Genomic DNA, 22,072 nt, shown 5'->3' with positions numbered 1-22,072 from the left:
AGTCGACCTGAAGATCATCAGTCCGGTTAGAACCACTTCGATCCATCCACAAGTTTCCAGTCCAAAGTTTCATTGCGAAGAGAGACGGAAATATTTCATACATACTTGAAGCAGCGCTGAATAAATCGATCGGGGGAGGGGGTTTTTTTCGCCTACATATCTTGGTATACGCCGCATATACGAGCGTGAAACTAAGAGATTATGAAGGGAAGCTAAAATTTCACGGATATGTTTTATCGAGATACTTCGCAATTTTTGCTCTTTGATCAGCAATATTGAATGAGCGCGATTTGGACTGGAAGAATGATAAAATCGACGTAATTGGGATACATGGATAAAGCACATCATTCAATGGAAGTATTCCAGTTAACACCATGTTGGAATTTACTGGTGTTTCATTGCAGAATTTTGCATTGTGTTCCAATCACTATTACATACTACGAATAATTCCGAAATTCAATTTAATTACTGCGAGAAGAGAATTCATGTAGATCGATCGATGATTCAAAAGTTGATATATGTATGAAATTTGACAATCATCAAAAGGGAGCTAATTTGAAATCCCACAGAAAATTTCCCATGTAATTTATTACCGGTTTATCGTGTACACTTGTTGCACACATCTGGGGTTGAAAGAGACATTCTTCGTTCACGTGAACGTATAAAAGTTGATGGTCTACCACATCCACAAATGATTTATTTGCGAATAGAAAATTCTGTCGAGTCGCGTGTCATTTGTTTATAGTAGGGTCGAATAGGTTATTCGCAATCGGCGCGTGCTGGCCGTTCTCCGATTGGTCGGAAACGGCGAGTCGTGGGTCCGTTTTGTGCTTCAGAAGTACAACGTATTGGCTGTAATTGGCTAATAATTCAGCGAGAATCTGCATTTCCGATAAGATGAGTTACGCAGTAAGTATATAAAACGTTGCAAATCCTCGGAATTCACATCAGTCGATTATTGAACTGAGAACTTGTAATTCGATACGAAATTCGTCAAGTGTAAGAGGCCGTAAAACGCCATTAAAAATGGTCGTTAACTCGAAAAGTTCTTTGCCAAGATTTACGGAGTTCAATGAACTTGCTTCCAAAAGAGTAAGTCCCGAAAAATTTAAAACAAAAGAAAAATCGAAGAACGCAAATTCTTCTATCGAAATTGACCTAATTGCGAATTTATGATAATTTCAGAACGGTGGCAAGATAGTATTCGCTACCGACGATTGGTTCGCAGAGGCAGAGAACCTTCTCAAGGTAGAAAAAGACCTTCTTGACGGAAAATAATTTCATATACCCAGTCCGGAGTCCAGCCAGTTTGATTGTACAAATTTGATTTTTACGTCCGCAGGACGACGAGCCCGTTTTCAAGGAGGGCCTTTTCACGGACGCCGGGAAATGGATGGACGGTTGGGAGACGAGGAGAAAGAGATGCCAAGGTCACGACTGGGCTGTCATTGCCCTGAACAAACCTTCGACCGTCATGGGTCTCTGCGTGGACACCGCATTTTTCACTGGAAATTACGCTCCCAGGTTTTCCATACAGGCCGCTAAACTCACCGATCAAGGTACATCGCCAAAACCCTCCGGAGACTTCCAACATTGAAAAATCAAAACTGCAATAATAGATTCACGATAATTATTCGTCTTCTTCCATTTGTTTTCTTCTACAGAAGCAAGAATGTTCCCCAAAAGAAGAGGCACACTCGGTACCGCGGCGAGTCAGTCAGATCTGGAGCAAGTCGCCCGCCTGAAATCCGAGGTCGGTACAAATTTACGTTTCGTTAGAAAGAAATTGAAAAAAAATTCCTACCACGGAGCAATCACCTCTGGTGTTATAAAAACGGGACGTTGATTCTCGCGCGAGTTCGTACCTTGCGGTTCGCGAACGCACTTTACGAGGGCTTTTTTTTCCAATATCACAGAACTGGAAGACCTTGGTGCAAATGACGACTCTCGAACCTGGATACGAAGAAACCCGTCGGAATTATTTTCACGTACCGGCCAACGAGACTTGGACTCATCTGCGATTGAACATATTTCCCGACGGTGGAATCGCCCGACTACGCGTATTCGGACTCACCACACCGGATTGGAACAGAATCAACCGTAAAGAACAGATCGATTTGATAGCATGCGAAAACGGTGCCGTATGCGAAGGGTACAGCGATGCACATTACGGTCATCCGAGGAATCTCATCAAACCCGGAAGAGGAATCAACATGGGCGATGGATGGGAAACAGCGAGAAGACTGGACAGACCTCCGGTTCTGGAAGCCGACGATTCCGGAATACTGAGGGTGGGTGTCCGATCATTTTTCCACGTCGTTATAATCGGAATGACTTTCCATTATTTTCGTCGCACGGCTAATTTTCCCGCGGTTTTTCCGACAGGTACCCGGAAGCGAATGGGCTTTTTTCAAACTCGGTCACGTGGGTGTAGTTCGTTCCATCGAAGTTGACACGCAACATTTCAAGGGTAACTTTCCCGACAGCGTGAAAATCGAAGGTGTTCTAGCAACGGAAAATCAAGACCCGGCCTCATTCGCGTGGAAGACGATAATGGCACCGAAAAAGGTGAGCAAGGAATCGCCGAGATTCTCCTCCCTTCCCACATTATTCATCAGGGCTCGATTCGAAAGAAACGGGCGATCCGTTCTTGCTCGGGAGGCGAATATTTTCGCTGAATTTAATTTGGTTTTGTTATTTTTTTTTTCGATCCAGCTCTCGCCTGATAAACAACATTACTACGAAATCGACGATCTCGTGTCGTGCGGACCCGTCAGCCATGTGAGAATCACCATGGCCCCGGATGGAGGAATTTCCAGGGTTAGAATATTCGGTCTTATTTCCAATTAGTCATCGTGAATATAATATTTACCAATTAAATCTAATCGTAAGTTCGTACGTTTTATTCGTTCGTTTCGTGAGACGAGAAAAAAAAAAAAAAAAAAAAAAACGAAAACGAATGAAAGAAAACGTGTGGTTGTATTATTAATGTAATAACTGAACGTTGTGCACGTATTTCGTACTTAAGTGTTATGTATACATAAGGATAGTTTTGCTCATGTGCAAATTATGTAAAAATTACGCCGTACCGTAACTTGTATGGGGTCGACTTTCTTTTCGAAGAAGAAAAATGAATAAATAAATAATACGCAAGATATTTCGACGATCAAACATTCATATACATATACCCGTGTTCGTGAATATCTGGCGGTTATTTCGAGTATGCGTGACGGGCTCGTTTCTTCGACGACAACGTGTCGACACGAGTTACCGGTGCTATTCGGCATCGGTTTTCCTTTTCCCGGCCCAATGGACGAGACGTCGACTTGTGACGATCGTTATATTGTATCGCTCCAACCGATATTATCCTCTTGGGAAAATGTCCCGGTACATACCACCGTCTGCGCGTCCCAAAAACACATTCACCGGTTATGCCGCGAGTATACGTTGTATACGAGCACGCGCTTACATTATAGTTCCATGAAAGTTGTAGCCCGGACTCGAGAACATATCGGGTATACGTTATGGCATACGGAGAGAAAAGTCAACTCTCCCGAGACAGGTACAGAAGAATGAAGATTCCTTCGATGTATAAGTGTAGGCCAGAATAACCAGCTGCTTCTGGTGCCCGTTGCTCATTGCTCGTGCCGGACTGTTGATCGGGTGCGCTCACTCATTTAAGAGCTTCGCCTCAGTGAGGGAATTGCTTTCGTTCGAACAAGACTTGTAACAAATTTTCATCCATTGTAAAGTACTTTGTTTTCTCTTGAGCGTATAATTACAAAAATTTCTTCGGTTTTGTGACTGGATCGAAGTTGTTTTTTTTTTTCTTTTTTCTTTTTAAGGCATTCGACAATTCTGAAAAAAAAATACCGGCCATTTTGAACGTATATTTGGTCATCTGTAAATAGAACAATAAGAAGCGCCCGTTTAGACCGTAAACAGGACAAATGACCTTACCGTGGTAAACGGACGATGTTACTCCAATATCAACAATATTTTTGACCAGACAGTCCAGAAATTAGTTGCGCGTTCGGATCGGACGAAATTACCAGTAAGAAATTGTATCGCGATCGTTGTCGCCGTGACTTTGAATTTTTACAACGTAAATTTGAACCTGCGTGAATTTAGGCCGGAGTGTGAACCCTTTGCCATAAGAGAGGAACAAAAAAAAAGAAAATGACTACGACCGTTCGGTTGTCGCAGATAAAAGATCTTCTACTTTCCATTAGAAGGATAAATGCTATACGGTGACGATGTACAGCCCTATCTGATAATGGCTGGGATGTTAAATGAATTCATCGAGTAATTGAAGTTCAATAAACTTATCGTTATAGATGCGAAGGTTGCGGCTATAATAATAAAAGATATACCGCGCGATGATGCGAACCGTACTTTCTAATAACATTAGAATCAGAATCGTTTAACCTGAGTGAATCAGAATTCCGTAGAGATCATATTTTGCAATTACGGTGGTATTGACGGTAGTAATCTTAGGAGTATATCATTTAGTTGAAAGTCAATAGAGTATAGCGTGCCAACCGTAATTGAATCAGATTTATTAATCGATGTCATCAGAACCAAATTGCCTTCATTATACCGATGATTTGCATGTATTTAAACATTCTAGATCGATCGTAGATTGTAATTTTATAAGACTGAAGAATTTCAAGCAAGTATATTCTAAGTTTTTTTTTTTTTTCTATTTGTATTTGTTTCATCCTTTTTTCTTTATATCGTACAATTTTACGTGCACAGTGACGACGGAACAAACTGCCGAAATAATTGACGAAAATGATGTGTGAAAAGACGATCGTATTTTGAATCCTAAAAATCGAAGTTTGGTGATCATTCGAATCGTGCTTAAATATAACATAAAAGGGATAAAATAGTAAAGTGTGATTTACAAGATGACTACTCAGGATGCGTCGCAGAGTGAGAGGATTAGAAAAATGTTCAGCTGGAGCGCTGGATTGATAAGGTTCGTGGATTTGATTATTTGAATATCTGCACTCTTTTAAAACATTAAAGAAACTGAATTTCATTCGGGGATTTTTCATCCCGAGGAAACCGATCGATGCATTTCATTGATCAGGTGCAGAAGTATGTACATGTATCGTCATAGCGATAATTGCATGTGCAAAAAATTAATGGTCTCCGCGATAACTCGTTACAAATAGTCCGGAAAAACACTATCGGTGTACAACAGAGGAGATCCCAAGAATGCGAGAAGCTCTATGATGGCAGATAGTTCGCTCATTGAATACAGATTGTCAATTTATGATGATTTTGCCTGACATATTGTGTCACGCATGCCAAACGATAATGTATAAATTGCTCCGGCATTAGAATGCTACTTTCGTTGTCTAGGTCTTAATTATCCTTTTTACCTATTCGCCCAACATATTTATGCGAAAACTGCCAATGTGAATTTCCTTTTATCCGACAACATTTTCAAAGAATAATTTTTTGACCGAAACTTGCCATTTTCCTCGTGGAATTTTCGTCCGTAATAATTGTCCTGAATCAGCTTAACTTTAGGCTGTATAGTTTAAAACGCGCAGCTAATTTGCACGTCAGTTGCAGCTCGAACGACGTCATTAGTTGCAGTTGTTACAACTTTCTCGCCGGTTGTCACCTGCGCATGTCGCGGCTTCGCAAAACCGTATAATAGTTCGTTACAACGATTAATTTCTTGGCGTGTAATTATTGAAATGCAGTTATTACCGATGGTTTTCATTGGCTCTGTTTTTCATCCGTTCTTTTTACATTTTCATAATGATCGATGATAATTACATAACGCGAGCGAATGGTTATTCGATTTTTTTCATTCAGTTGAAACACTGCAATTGAGGCGCAAGGTGTGCGGTAAATTAAGTGGAAAATTTTCTAATGACTTTGACCCAAGCTCCAGCATCGATATTAGCATCAAGCGAATTATTAAACGACGATGTTTTATGCGGTTTTATTATTCCCGACGATGACTCGAGTGGCGCTTTTTCAGGACATGCATGAGAGGCGGCGTCGAGACCTTGAACTCCTCCAGTTTGAAGATGAACGCTTTATTACTGTTATTATAAAATTTGTTTTCTTTCGAACATTCGTCGATTTCCGGTGAGTGAGGGGAAAAAATTTCCGACACAATCCGCCTCAGATATATCTATATACAGGAGGATTCGTATCAACCGGATCGTTGAGATCCGAGAAACGATAAATGAATGCCGAGGAATTGCCGGCTGTTCAAAACCGAATCATGACTTGTCAATTCACTTGGCATCAAGTTTTTCAAATCAACGATTCTTTCGACCATTAGTGAAAGTAGGACTACGGGTAACACGATCTCGAGAATCTCTAACGAAACTCGACAAACCAAAAAATAAGTAAAAAAATATTCTGGACCCTCATCCTCAGATCGTATATCGAGTGTGTTCATCTATATATGTACGTATCACTCCTCAGCTGATATCGCCCCTGTCAATAATTTTGACCAATCTCTTGACCGTTAAATTTGTCAGCCTCGTAAATCGAGACAGGTATATTACAAGTTACCGCGGATGAAATTGTCGAACGATTCCTCGACGCAGCCGACAGATGGCAATATAATTTCCCTTACGAATTTCTATTCAAATATACGCTAACAATAAGTGACTCGGAGGAGACTTCGAAGTACAATTTTCGAGAAACTCATACCAGCTTTATAAAATAACTTTCGCGTGAGTTTAGATTAGGTACAGTAATAATTACGTACGTTGTAGGAAACCGAGACTCGCGGTGAGGTAGTACTATGTAGCTGCAAATACGAGTCTCGATATCCCAACGAATATCCTTGCGAGGCCGGCCATTTTGGACGAATATAATAAACGTAAAAATAAAAAAACTGTAGAAACAACTACACGCATGTACGGATCTGGGTATATCCAGGTAATCTTCGGTCAACGTCCGGATGTTTCATCTCATTTGGATCAAAACGAATTATGCTTCGAGTAATTTCCCGTATAAAAAAATAAGATTATGATAAGATAAAATATTCAAAATTCTTAGGTCGATCGAGAAAGATTCTCGGCTAAGAAACGCGTCTTCGTTAAAACCGAAGTTCGTAACCTTCAGAAGTAAAGAAATAATTGGGTCATTTCAAAGCATTGACCTGATCTTTAAACTTTCACTGCAACCCACGCGGCGTAGATGTCTTGCGTTTGTACGTTACTTTTATTTGGATAAAATGAGCTTCACGTCCGGAATATAAGCGATCATCTTCTATATACCTCAACTGCGCGCGGTAGCCGAGATCGTGAGAGGAAAATAGAGGAAGTGGGAAGTCTGAGGAAACTTAAGTGTGTTTTAATAAAAGACAGAATAGATTTGTAAGTGGATGTAATACAGGCGGACCGATGTCCCGCGGGCAAATCTCATTTTACGAAACATAGTAGTTCCGGGATCGATGCTGTAACGCGAATCCGAAGAATTCCAGATAGTTTTGAAACCTTCGATAGATTTGTGAAGGTGAGGTGTTTTGGGGAATCTTTTTCCAAGTCTTGAGTGATTAGCCCGCGGAATGAAGACCTGAAAAAGTTTTGTAATCCATACGACACACGACGGAGCTTCGACAAACGACGATTAGCTTTACGGCGCAGTCTTCGTTGTCATCGTTTCGCGTATATCCGCTCGATAATACTTTTCCTCTTTGGGTATACTTCGGAGAATACAGACGTCGTCGAACGTATTTACGTAACCCTGTTGACTGACCACTTTCTCACCGGATCCAGCCATCCAGCTTCATTGCGTTGAACTCGGCACGCGGTTCATTTGCTGACGCCATTTTGGTTGTATCCAACTGCTGTACGACCCGTGGCGGAGACAGTTTCCCTCTCTCACCTATCGAGATCATATTATAAGGAAGTTTTTGCGCGAGCCGCGGATCGTTGGATCTCTCTATACGTCAAGAGAGAGAGAGCGAGAAGCAGAGGAAGAAAAGAGAGAAAATAAAAAAAAAAAAACAAACTCACATTCTGCTGCACTGCGATACACGCGTCAAACGCAACCGTATAATAATTGGTATCCCATATACTTTCGCTGCCATGAATAATCGGTGTAATCGTATTACAAGATATACATATATATCATTGCGAAGTCCGTGCAGCAACGCTTCAATTTTGTCGGAGATCCCAAAAGATGATTAGCCGCGTGCGAACCACGCACACGGAGCACCTAGATACGTATATTATGGTATTTTGAAACGCATCCTAATTACCGAGTGCCTACACAAATACTCTGGTTGTATTCTTATAAATTCCGCAATCGCAACACGCGCGTGTCTCTCTGTGTATCCGATTTTTTTTTTTTTTACCGCAAGACCGATATAAAATTTGAAAAAAAACCAAAAACCCCCGTACACCAAAATGGACATTCACATGCACGAGTCTCTTCGGTCTCCAGTCGCGCGTTATATTATTGACAGTCCGGGTTATTCGGACGTGCGTGTAATTTCCCTTTTACGTAAAATTTCAAGGACTAGCCGCTGTGATTCTCAGCGAAATGCGCTACGTGCTCCGAGTTCGGGTAAAAAGAGAGAACTCATCGTAAAAATTTACACGATCTGCAGCGTTCGGGTTACGCAATGTATACTATGGACATCGTTTCAAGACCAAATTGTAAATCATCAAACAGAGATTCATCGATTATCTTACCACAGACGATCAGCCATAAAGTTTTTTCTTTACGTCAGATTTTTCATCGGCGGATCGCGATTCAAAAAAAATTCTTAAATTCTTGAATCGATAAGTCTTGTAGGATCGGCAATCGGTATAATGTATACCACGCGCCTGGATAATTATTATAACTGATAAATATCAATCTGATCTAACACACGCGTAGGTATATAGTTACATCTTTTTAGTGGATAGCAAAATTTTCATAAATTATACGTTTAGGGTGTACGTATATAATAGGTCAGCATACACACAGGTAGATATGTAATTCCTATGCATTTATGAGTTGAAAATTTTCAATGTCATCGACCATTTCGGATACGATTGACGCCAAATTAATAAAGCGATTTCAATGCGGTGAGGTTCGGTTAGACGAGAACCATCGTCACCGAATTCAGCAACGCGCATTCAATCGCTACCGTTCAATACAACTTACGTTATTGAATACGCGTGCATATACGTACGTATCGTTGGAACGGTCTTCCCTCGTTCCCCGGCATTATTACCTCTTTCCAATCAACGTTAAATTAACAATGATAACAATTATCATAATGATAATTAGCTGGGTAATCGACGCAAATATTTATCAGACACGTTAGACCGATTGGCTATTGACTTTTCGAGATTATTGAGAATAATTGGATCGTTTATAATTCGGACGCAACGTTGCAAATAACTCCTATTATAACAGCACGTATGTACAACCTGATACCTTGTGAATTGAACTTGTCATTCTACTTTTGTTTCTCAAATATATCGTTCTACGCTGTACAACCGTGCGATTGATGGTTTGATAGAATTTCATACGACTCTAACAGTCTTGTTGTGCCTGAATGCGAAGGCGGAACATTTTCGCAAATATAGTAAAAACCCAAGAAACTGTTATCAATCGTTGATCAGGTAATTTGCTCAATTTTTCACATAGTTATATCAGTTCTACCGAATGTCTGAAGCAATGTTCACGTATTCCGGTATGTTGTTTATGTACTTCGTTTTTGTTGTGATGTATAAAATTTCATTCGTGTGCGAGTGTGATTCGTCTGAAACATCGTCTGAAATTTTTCGTTCTTTTCTCACGTTTGGGAACTACAAACTCATTGTTGTTTCTAAAGTCGAAAATAAAGTTTCGTAATCGGACGTATACATTTTCACTCACAGACCTGGATAATTATCATTAAGTACATTCGCATACGGTAGCTAGGTCCGTTCGACTTATGAATTCTCCATTTGTAAAGACCATTTCTGGTTGCCCGATGTCCGAAGTGAAAAGCCCGCGTGTGACTACAAGCCGACTTCTCGTATAACGAGTTTACGATCTGGTGATTATCGATTCCTTATTATTTAATCAAAAGGAGTGACAATTACGAGCCGCTAGATCGCTGAAATTATTCAAGAAAGCAACCGCCTTGCATAACCGTCGTCCGACCCGCCAATCCGAATCACAACTTCCTCCGCGATACGAAATAAATCGGTGGAAATAAAAACGAAATGAAAATACCGAAACCCCGCTGCACCATTTCTATTCGTCGTCCCAATTAAATCCGACGCCTGGGTACGCGCGTACCTACTTCCGGGGTCGGGGGTAGTAGAGGAGATGAACGAAATTAACGAATTTTTGACAAATCGTTCGATGGAACGGAATGGAAGGAATGTCGCGGTCAATTCGACGACCGGCTTGTATAAATATAACGACGCCTTTGGATGTCGAGGTCACAGAAGAAGTCGAACGCGACGCTCGATCGAATGACAATTGGTATAAAGAAATCGTCCGTACAAATTTCTCGGACCTGAATAAGCACACTCCGAATTATTATATAACAGAACAATGCGTGTGAGGACACTGTTAGGACGTAATACGACCTTCGGATGATAGCTTGAATTATACGTACGTACGTACGTACATTATTGTGCACGGTCGGAGTGCTCGGTACAATATACAATCAATTGGAAGAATATTGATGACGGTGATGATAGTGTTCGCTAGACAACGGGGGAAAGTGGATATTCCAGTGACCCAGTATCGACACTCCTCCTGCACCCAACCAACGTCTACGTGGTCGGGGACTTCGCTCTTTCTCTCTCCGTTTATCTTTCTCCATTCCTTATGCAACAAATAAAATTAAACGACCCAACCCAACGACCTTAGAAACTAAGGCAAGAATGACGAAAAAGCGATCAACACCGGTGCACTTGTACTCGGAATACGAGAGACAGGTGCGCCGCACGATGTACGTCCAATCGAGAGATTCCTGTAACACTGCGATTACTCAACGATTACTTTCGAGTTCATTTTCCAAGAAAGTGCGGATGCTCCAGTCGCAATTGCAGAGGTAGCGAAAATCGCCCCCGATACTTCGTATTTCTCTTCGTTCGGAATAATTCAGATCAGCATGAAATTACTTCGAGGAGAATCGTGAACAATTTTTGGGTGCAATTGGTCTGATCGAGTCTTCAGTCCGCGGTGCCGAGCGATGCTATAAGACTTGTAACGTTCGAGTTGCGTCATCGTTGCAGAGTGAGTGACTCTGGCCACAAGTTCATTGTGTAACCCGCGCGAAGGGAAAGTGTCAGTGTTCGTCCATCTTGACCGGTGACTATTATATACCATGCTATATGCGTCGTCTCGCGAGCGTGAACGTTCGCCGCATGGGTGTGCATGATCGACATCCGTAGAATCTCGTTTCTTTCACTTGTTCAACGAGAATCAATTAATAAACGACGCGAACCACTCGATAATCGGATCGACGGAACGTCCGGAATATTTCCGTGCGTTTCTCGACGGCTTGACGACGATGGACTCGAAATTGGATCCATCCGAGAACGGAACCCTGAGGTCCGACGCGTTTATAGCAATGACGTCCAAAAAATCGGCGACCGGAATTCACCCTAGTTCGCTATCTTTACTTTTCCAGTGTGACACAGTCCGGTTCAAACCGACGAACAGGGGCAGGTGAAAATCAGTGGTCCGCCGTTTACGTTCAAAGTCCGTACAAAAGATGGCTGATTGTTAGTGATGATTATCATTTTGAATATCTTCCGATTCGTCCCGCGCGTTCTTTTATCATTTCTCGCATACATACTTGTATCTGCTTTGAAACACTCGATATACCTTCATTCGTACGAGATGGGTATACAAAAAAAGCTATTTTTATCAGCTATCGTGCATAATTTAATATTATTATCCTTGTACACGATTGGGTCGTGTTCCGAGCAATGAAATATAATATGATTACTACGTTATTACCGCTGGAGGTAAAAAAAAAAACGAAAGAATTATTCGCAAAAAAAAGATGTCAGTCAGCGCGTAATATAATTGAGACTGAAAATTTTGTCGCGAAAAATAAACAACTTGAGGTAAAAAGATAGGTATGCGGTACGGTGCGGATGGGGAAGAAAAAATCCATGGACAAAAAAATTAATTTTTTACCCGATGCCAATTTGATTATCTCTGGATTGGCCGATGGATTAAATTGATTGGAACGTTGGAAGTTATTTGAATAATGGTAGAAGGATGATCTTTGGAACACATGTAGTTACATGTCTACTTTACAAAAACCTGAGTCGCTTCGCGGGCAAAACAAGTTGAACTTGCGAATATATACGTTAACATCGTGTGTATGCGATTATATAGAAAATATATAGAAATGTTCATGCGTCAAATAATATATACATGCGTGTAATGTACCGATATACCTGTACATAGGTATTATATACTACACTTTTGAAAAACCTTGGTCCATTGTCTCATTAGTATTCTACTTCAAATACAGCCTTATTTTCGAATACATTATAACTTCCTGATGCATTAGCTATTCAGAGATTTTTGTCGTATAATTTTTCTCGTAAGCACGTAAGGACGTGGAACCGTCCGACCTATGTTGGTCTATAATTTACATTTTAAAGGATAATGACGTCAATATAGCCACTTTTTCCGCTTTTGTACCGGTACATGTGATTTAGTATCTATACAGATCTGGAGTCGAACATTGATTTTTTCGCCATTGACTATGACCCATTTTTTTCTTTTTTTCATTTCGTAGCAACCTTCGAGATTATTTTCCCCATGGTTGTAGTTACTCTCCAATGAATAAAATCACAATTCAGTCGATGCAATGATGTATAATGAGCACTTTGCACGGATTGTAATTTTCAAAAGTTGTTGCTCGTCTTTTGCCTCGTCAATTGTCTCTTCTGCGGCCTTTTGTTTGCAAGTTGCGTACGCAAATAATAATTATATTGCCTGCCATATCCGTAACGAGTCAAGGTTGGGATACCCATAAGACTTTGGTTGCCTCAGTAAATTTATATACTCGGTGTTCCTCCGCGATAAAAGACACGCCAATTTCTGCTGCACTCCACGAAACGACCGATGCGTTTTATCGATATCGAGACTAGAAATAAAGTACTTGATGGTAAAAAATTGGAGATGAAAATGATAATTCGATGCATAGGAGGTATAATTATTTAGACCACATTTCCTGCATCCTTTTTTTTCTCGATGTACTTTACTTGGCCTTTTTTGCTTTGATTTCGTTGACCATGTCCAACTGACATTTCACATGTAGTACGTTCATTAAAATCTAGATTGATTTCGTGACACAAAAAAAAAAAAAATCAGTCGAGAGTTCTCGTTCTTCGATATTCTAATAGTAAAGAATAATTTTAAAGCTTCGGTATTTGAACCAAAAAATACCCGGAATCGTTGGAGGTTTTCATCTTATCCACATGATTTTAATTATGAAATTTATAATTTTTTATAAATTATTCCACATAATTTTAAACCTCGGCCTCTGACGTCTTCAAGAAATTAGTGACGTGTGATATATCATATACTGTGAGCGACTTTCATTTCACGATTTCTGTTATACCGTACAGTTCATTATGGAATTTAAAATACCGTCCAACGTCGAAATTTTCAACAAACAAATATTTGAGATGTGAGGTTTTCAAAGGCTGGAGATTCCCCATCCATGACTGTAAAATACTTTTCCATATTTTTATGGCTTGAGTGAGACGTGAATCATTGCCATAGCGATGATGACTGATCGGGAAAATCATTCAAATTCGAATCGTTGAATATTAATGTATAACAGGTGTATTCAGGTACCTGCCCATAAATTATTCTGCCGAAATTCCACCTGCACATTTTTCACAAGGGGAATACAATACCCTAGAGAATAACTGTGTACAGCTGACATTTTTATATTCTAAATTTTTAGAAAAAATATCGGGCCGACTCTTCTTCGTTTGGACTGTACGTTATACGAAAATTGTTACAAATGAGGTCTCGTCTCTACACGTCATTATCATTGACCGCTTACGCACGTTACCGCGCGCATAAAACCGCGCATGAAATTTTAAGCGCTGTATTAATACGTGGACGTATCGCCGTCATCTCATGTCGCATGCAGAAATTTTTTATTCGATTGTTTACTGATTGTGGAAAAAAAATTATTCATCAAGTCAGGTCATGAAAAACCTTCGTATGATTACCTTTGTTTTTTCCATCTCATTTATCAGACTTACACGTCATCGCACATTTGATCGCCTATATTCATATAATTAATAATTAAATGGTAGTTCATCTATTTTGAAATGGACCCTGCGCACTCAAATGTTCTGATCCCATTTGTTTGATCGATCGATTGACAAGAACGATTATTGAAAAAAAATCCACCTATATTCAGCGCGCCTGGATTCATGCAACACACCGTACCGCTGCGTCGAGCTCTCCAGAATCGGGAGACTTTAACGAGTGGGTAAGCGACAGTTATTCTCTGCACGCGTTGAAATTTTAATTGCGTGGAGTTTATGAACTTTTATTTCTTCCTCATCGGACTCCGCAATTAAAGGATTATTCAAGCACGTTATATCGAATGTGTCGACGATATTATTCTGTGCCTAAAAAATGATTTTTTTTTTTGATTCAAACCATCTAAAGTTTCGAGGTAACTGCAGCCGCGGTCAGTTACATGCGTGTGACATACGAGTCGCCTGAATGTGCGTATAACAAAATTTCACGAGCTCCTACGTCCGCGCCACGGATATTTCACGAATAAAAATGAATGCGGGCGAATAACGCGAGTCGGGAGGATTACGCGGAGCGCAAGTGATGCACGAGGCAGGTGAATAAAGGTAAGTCTGGAGCAGGTAGACGGAGAGTGATGTATATACCGTATAGATGCAGTTAACGTTCGATCGCAAAGGGTGGGAGGTAAGTTGAGGGCAAAAGTCGAGAGAGTGCTGTGAAGTTATAGAGAGAGGGACGTGCGCTGAGCGGGGAAAAAGAGGGGCAACGGTTCGCACTCCAGAACGCGCGACGGACTTCGCGAGGCAATCTAAACTGACCAGTCTGCTTCAGGACTCGAACACGAAAGTCCGTGAGAGGGTCGATTCCGCGATTATTATATATGTATATATATATATTAAAAACGTATGTATATTATGAACGGAATTTTATCGTCCGTAGTAACAATTAGTTTCGTTGATTCAATTTATTCGCCCCTCCGTTGAACGCGCAGCTTTATTTCAATAAAACCGAAACGTACGTACACGGGAAGAGAAAAAAAAATCAAGGAATCTGGATTCATCGTGTGTGCAGTGTGATACATGATTATTGAATATATGTAAAAATAATAATCACTTTCATTTGTGTGCAGTATATAAAAGTTGAAAAATAAAAGAAATAATAAAACCAGACGATCACTTTATATGAATCATACTCGAAGTGGTGCGTTTCGCTCATTGGATGAATATTTATTTATATTTTACAGTAGGTAGACGTTATTTGATATTTGTTTACGCTAACACTAAAATTAAATCCATACATACCAGGTTATATAAAATCGAATAATAATTTTTTAAAATCGATAATCTTATATCACGATTGTTAAAATATTTATCGAATGATATCTCGATAATAATCGATGTGCAAAAAAACGGAAAAAAAAAAAATTGTGAAAAATCGTAATAACAGAGCGACACGATGACGCCATTTTTTTTTTTTTTTTCGTTCTGTTTCCATGGAATCGGTTATCCAACATATAAACTTATGAAATAATTACTCCAATAATTAAACACGCATTAATTATCTCTTCTGTCAATCATTCAATCTGCACATACCTCATTTTTCCGCTCCGACAGAAAATTCCGATCGATAAATTACCGGCTAAATATACGATATCTAAAACCTGTAGGTACATCGTTCGAATACCGGACGATCGATCTTACTTATTTACCGAAGATTAATTATTCACTTGAATCTGACCGTGTAAAAAGAAAGTAAAAACTTTTGCGCGATATTTGTGCCAAGTAAATGTGTTTCCGCAAAGAAACGATCACTCGTCGGGCTAAATCGGGCGTAAAAAAAAATCGGGCGTCCGTAGGATATAAAAATTATATTATCGCTCGTGAAAATCGTCCTCATCGCACGGTTACCGCGCGTCGCGATCACTGCGATTTTTCTCTTTCGTCTTGGCTTTTTTATTTTTTTTTTTTTTTGTCACGACCAAACTCCAAGGACCGCAGGTTCTCCGGCCTTTAACTCGCGCACACATACCATATACACGTGGACTTTAATTATTTATTCAACATTGCTTAGAAAAAAAACATCCCTTGTAATTGTTCTGTTTATTAAAACATGGAAAATGCGAATAATTATTACCGATTTCCGTTCAATTCGTACGTTGAATTTTCGCGATCGAAATAAATTCACGGAGAGGGTAAACAGGATGAAATAAAAGATCATACAGTTATCATAGTAGAATCGTCGGGTGAAATTCACGAGTGAATCTGTACATGGTTTCACAATTTCTTTGAATACATGGCAACGTTCATATGTATGTGTACATCTACCTTGAATAATTTTCTGAAGAAATCGTACACCTTTATACAGTCCGTTGGTATGGGTAGCGCCCAAGATGAAAGACCTGGGAACATTTATATACATATATAGTTACTTTCTAAGAGGCACAAAGGAAAATGCAAGTAACCATACGCGCCACTGCGTACAGGTAAAACTTTTGTCCGCGATTTATAACATGTAAAAAAAAATTTATCGGCGCAGATTCCGTCGGGGTTATTTTTTTTTTTTCCTTCGTTTACAATCGCCATTTTTTGATTCTCAAATTGAAAATTTTATTTCATTTTTTTTCTAAATCCCTCAATAATAATGACGATAATAAAATAAACATCAAATTAGACTGAATGCATATGAACTCCGACACTATTATTAATCGTGTGCCTTTTCATTGATTGTAATTGATTTACGGATTAAAAAAAAAACATTCAAAATTGAAAAAATAACGAATACAGAGATTTTTTCCTTCTCTATTTAATTTTTGGTTTTTATTGCGCCTTGGTCATTTGACATTTAAAGATATGAGCTCGTGTAAAAAGAGTCGCAAAATTATTATGCATGAGACTCCTCGCGAATTGATAATATACACCCATATTTTAATATTGGATATAATATTTCAGCCGAATCGATTAAATACCTGTATATGCGCCTGCATGTAATATAAAACGGAAGTTTTTCCATTTCGTATAACTCCTAGCTAAATGTATATAATAGAAATCCTTATATCACCCCGTGCCGCACGGCAGTCGCGTCGGTTATATGACGCAAGTTCGGATTTAAGGAAACATGCTAGTTTAATTGATCGAAATTTTTAATCAATTATATAGCGACTCGTTCTCATGGATCAACCTCCAAGAATAATATACCGCGTTCATCGAGTTGTTTTTTTTTTTCCTTTTTTTATCTCCATTCTCGTTCAAATGTATGATCATTAAAGATTCGCACGTAAACGGAATATGGAGATAAAAAAGAAGACGAAACAAAAAAATCAAATGAAATACCATTGACGAGGTTACCAAATGAAGACCTTGCGCGTTAGAATTAATTTGAGTTATTATAAAACCGGAAGTTATCGATTCCTTGTATATTTTATTCGTAATATCGTTTGCGCGATCTGCAAGGGGGATTTTCACGCATTCGTTTAAATTTCAACGATTGAAAATGATACTTCGCTTTTTCGATATATTCGTTCGATTTTCGAATGTCTCGGCAGCCGCGTCGAAGTCAAAGAAAACGGTAGCGTAAGAAATATTATAACGGTTCGTAGAAAGTGTAACGTAACTGCGAACCTTTCTTAACGCATTAATATATCCCGGTAATACCGCGGTGTGATAACAATAATGATAACAATATCGATAATGATGATAATTTCACCAAAAGATGCGATACATATTGGATAAAAAACGTGTCGAATCGATTCTTTCCTTTCCTTTTTTTTGGAAACACGCCATATCGGAATCTGATAAAAATAAATTGACTGGAATGATCATAACGAAGATATAAAAACAAGAAGATAATAAAAAAGTAAACGCGAGTGTCTGCATAATCAAAAATTTTTTTTCATACGATAATAAAATATGAAATACTTGAATCAAAAAATTATAATATAAAAGTGATTTGTTGTTTTTCTATTATTTTTGCAGATTTAATTCATCTAGAACGTGTGCAGTTAGCTGAAAGTATAATAAAAAAAACAATATAAATAAATAAAGCAAAAAAACAAAGAAGAAAATCAATCGTTTGGAGTCTGAAAATAATTTATTATTTAAGGCTCTTGCCGTTCAATTTTACGGCAATTTAGACAGAAGAGCCAATATATTCGTATAATTTGCAGTAATGCTAAAAACGTAAGTGTCTTTTTATCATTTAATTTTACGATAAGGATAGTTTAGTGGTTATATATCGACGACATATTCTCTTTTCTCCCTCAAAGACGCGTTTCAGAAACCTTCGGGGTTTCACGTGAAAATTCCGGAACGGTTTCAAGTGACAGAAATTTTGGAGATTCAAGTAGAGCCGCGGCATGTATAGGTATAATGTTTGGCTGTACACACGCGTATCCATACGTAAGTACGTACGTGGATTCGAGAATGGTAAACCGGTTGGTAAAGCGTTCTTAAATTCCAGACAGAAAATACAAAAAGAATGAAGAACATCATCCCGCGCTCATCCCGTACACGAATTACGTTTCTTTATAATACGACGCTGTACGGATATGCATACAATACATGTATAACGAAAATGTAACGATGCGTTTCCTGCGTAGGTACTGATCAATAAATTGTTCCCAAATATTTCTCGTAATGCTGCGAGTTGATTGAAGAATTTTTTATGGGTCAAACGAAAGATGATAAAATGACGTATGGATACACGTATTGCGTACCTGTATATATTTACCGCGTGCTAATTAGTCTCGTATACTATTTTGCAAGTATATATGTACATGTTTTGTCCCGACAAAATGCGGTATACACATTATACGCAGAAAGGTTATATATATAGCTCGGAGATTGGTTGTTAATAGTTTATTGCAAATTGAATCAGCTAGAGATAGAAATTTTTCTATCACCGCTTTATTAGGTATATAGGTATATTAAGCATTTGTATAACATGTACATACAATAATTTCCGCTACATATTACAGCAGACATCGCGAAACGTATATGACAGCGTTCAGTGTTCCATTTATATAGAGTATATAAAATCCCATGGCTCTCACCTTTTTTTTGCTGAATATTATAATATCATATTGCGCAAGTATATATTATACATACGTTTATTATACATATTATATGTACACGTTACCTTTCGCGTAAGCCAAATTCGGTATAAAAGAAATAAAAAAGATAAGGTAATACAAAAAGGAAAGCGAGAAAGATAAAATTGTAATAAATAAAATAAAATTCACCTCGTTAAAGCTATGATTATCTGATAATCATCTCCACGATATCCATCGGTAGAGTAAAACTGATGTGATGAAAAAAACGAGACCTACGAAAATCACAGATCTGTACAAAAGAAGAAAAAAATCATGGACGAACTCGAATGTTCACCGAGAAAATTTTCTAGACGTTCGCGTTATGGTATTAAATCTAACAAGTGATGTTAGTAATAATCCTTCGAGTCGTTATTATAGTCGTATTAGGTAGCCGGTACATTATTTTCGAGGTGATCCGCCGTTATGGCTAGCTGGATCGTAACGAAGCTTGTTTTTTAGTTACTCTCGTGGGCTACCTATAGTCCACCGTCGAGTCACCGATGGTCGAATAGTTAGGACCTCCAAATACAAATTAACTTTGAATCACGGACACACCGGTGCTGCGCTTGAAATCTAAGCGATGTTTTGCCGCTTGATAAAAATAACCTGACACTGTTCGGTTATTGATAGAAAGTTGGAGAGACGTTCCAACGACAGAAATATAATAACAGGTGAAAATCGTGCAATATCATTTATCTCCTCTCTCATTCTTTCAATTTCAATTTCTTTTTTTCTTCCTCGTCAACTTTGCGGATTCACTTACCTCGCGATATATACTCGCAATTTTGTGCATGCCTTGTGACGTACCGACTCTGACAGGTGCATCGATGTAACGATTTTTTCCCCCCCCGAAAAAATTTCGCAACGATTTCGTGAAATGACGCTTGCATTTTGGTATAATGTAATAATGGACGTTTAACGTCCGGTGGCAGGTAGGGCTGCTGTAAAACATTGCTTATGGATTTACGTTACCACCGCAGCTTTACAATAATGTATACTGTACGTTTAGAAAGGCGATGCATGTATGGAAATAATGTAACGTTACGAGTATGTAACCACTGCCTTTTTAGTTTTTACCTTCGTATTCCGCGTTTTATTCAATTCTATTTTGATTTTTTATCTTTTTTTTTTTTTGTTTTAATCCTTAACGCGTTTGCGCGACTGTAATCGATCATTAACTCGATTGAACCTATAATGCAACGAGGACACGAAGAGTTATAGGTAACACATAGATAAATACATAATTAATAGCTACGAACCGCGGACGTGACGTCATCAGTATATAACACATGTGTACATAATTTTATTACATTTAATACATTCACGTACGCTTCTTGCCTAGCGAACTATGTATATGGTTTCCACGCTCGGAATAGCAAAATGTTCGACAGAGGAGAGAATCGGTGTTAGAGGATTTTTGGAAAAGCGAATCTCACTTATAAATTCTGCCAGCTTTTCCTCCGTTACGTACATGTGGATTTATCCGAATAAATTTTCCATGCTCATTTAATCCGGAAAAGTTCTAAACTTCATAAGAAAATAATTTTAACGATGTTATTCCAAATTTAGATATGTGCAAGGTCACGTTCGATGCAGTATAAAACGTCCGTAGTTATTTTCCTTTTTTTTTTTTTTTATAACATTTTCACAAAAATCCGAGTGGCCAATTAGGATATTTCCGAATGGTCTACAAAAACATCAGCTCGTTCAGCTGAGCCATATGACCAGAGGTCAGCGTTAATTTTGGCTCGATAAAAAAACGTAATTAAGAAAATCTCGATTCCTTTCGGAGCATCGTGTACCCCATGTGTAATTGTTACACGTTATGTGAACAATACTCAAGTGTACGTCGACGACCGTCCACGTGTCGCAGTATACGCCTGATGTATACTACTTCCCATGACGCATTTCTTCACGCGTGTTTCACGCATATAAAAGCTCGATTATTACCATACATGCACCATAACGCGTCGATTTATTTCGTACACTAGGAGCTGAACTGCATTACCATTATTATTCGTTGACACGCTCCGCGGCAAAATGGCGTCACGATTTAATTGGACATCTGTATCATTATTTCGCACGTGCACCGGTTATTAGGAATAAAAGTGAAAAATATACGTTCTAATATAAAGGTCACGCCGGAAACAAGACGACGATATCGAACAACAACACTTTCGAAAGTTTTTGCGCGCTAAAATTACTGGGATTTTTTATTTCACTTGTATCTTTTTTTCTCTTCGCCGCAAGTTATTCAACTCTTGTAATCGAAGTGCAAGAACTGCAGGCCGAAACCCATTCACCGAGGAGATATAGGTGCGCAGTTTCCACGGTAAACCTAATTTAACCCGATAGGAAAAGAAACTTCATCAGTTTCATACTTCTCGCAGAATGAAATTAAATTGTGTCAAGCATTTTTCCTTATCGCCACTTCTGGACAATAGTTGAGCTCAGAATGTCGGAGACCTACTCGAATGCAATTTACAATCCAAAATCGATGCAGATATAAAACGAATTTCGAGGCGTACAAAGAAGTTTATCTGCAGGAATCGAAATATGTGTGAACCAGTTTCGAGTGGAATTGCAGTCGAGAATTCCGCGTGCAATTCGTTTAGCGGAGTTATAATAAATTGCACAAACCGTGTACACGGCTGCACGATCAGCGATATATTTGCCAATATTTATACACCGTATACACGCCACACTTGAAGATGTGGTGTATCAACTACCTACGTAATAATGCTTAGCATT

General features: G+C 38.8%; 2 protein-coding genes across 5 annotated transcripts in view; both read left to right on the top strand.

The window, feature by feature from the left end:
- Positions 1 to 933: 933 nt before the first annotated feature.
- Positions 934 to 3,157, top strand: LOC105689090 (allantoicase-like). Its single transcript, XM_012405849.2, has 7 exons — positions 934 to 1,092; positions 1,186 to 1,248; positions 1,343 to 1,559; positions 1,665 to 1,753; positions 1,917 to 2,291; positions 2,386 to 2,568; positions 2,716 to 3,157. The coding sequence occupies exons 1-7, from the start codon at positions 1,027 to 1,029 to the stop codon at positions 2,848 to 2,850; spliced, it is 1,128 nt and encodes a 375-aa protein (XP_012261272.2). The 5' UTR covers positions 934 to 1,026; the 3' UTR covers positions 2,851 to 3,157.
- Positions 3,158 to 4,793: 1,636 nt separating this feature from the next.
- Positions 4,794 to 22,072, top strand: part of LOC105689114 (ABC transporter G family member 23) — a 32,696-nt gene continuing 15,417 nt past the window's right edge. Inside the window, exons 1-2 of one of the 4 annotated variants that reach the window (XM_048650084.1) lie at positions 15,006 to 15,138; positions 18,207 to 18,410. In XM_048650084.1, coding sequence (XP_048506041.1) covers positions 18,400 to 18,410 — 11 coding nt within the window. In that variant the 5' untranslated portion in view covers positions 15,006 to 15,138; positions 18,207 to 18,399. Of the gene's footprint in view, positions 4,982 to 15,005; positions 15,478 to 18,206; positions 18,411 to 22,072 lie in introns of those variants that run through there. The other 3 variants (XM_048650083.1, XM_048650082.1, XM_048650081.1) reach the window with 3 other exon arrangements.

This window comes from Athalia rosae, chromosome 2 (genome assembly GCF_917208135.1).
Source record: "Athalia rosae chromosome 2, iyAthRosa1.1, whole genome shotgun sequence".
Lineage (NCBI taxonomy): Eukaryota > Metazoa > Arthropoda > Insecta > Hymenoptera > Athaliidae > Athalia > Athalia rosae.
This window is presented reverse-complemented; position numbering and strand designations above follow the sequence as displayed.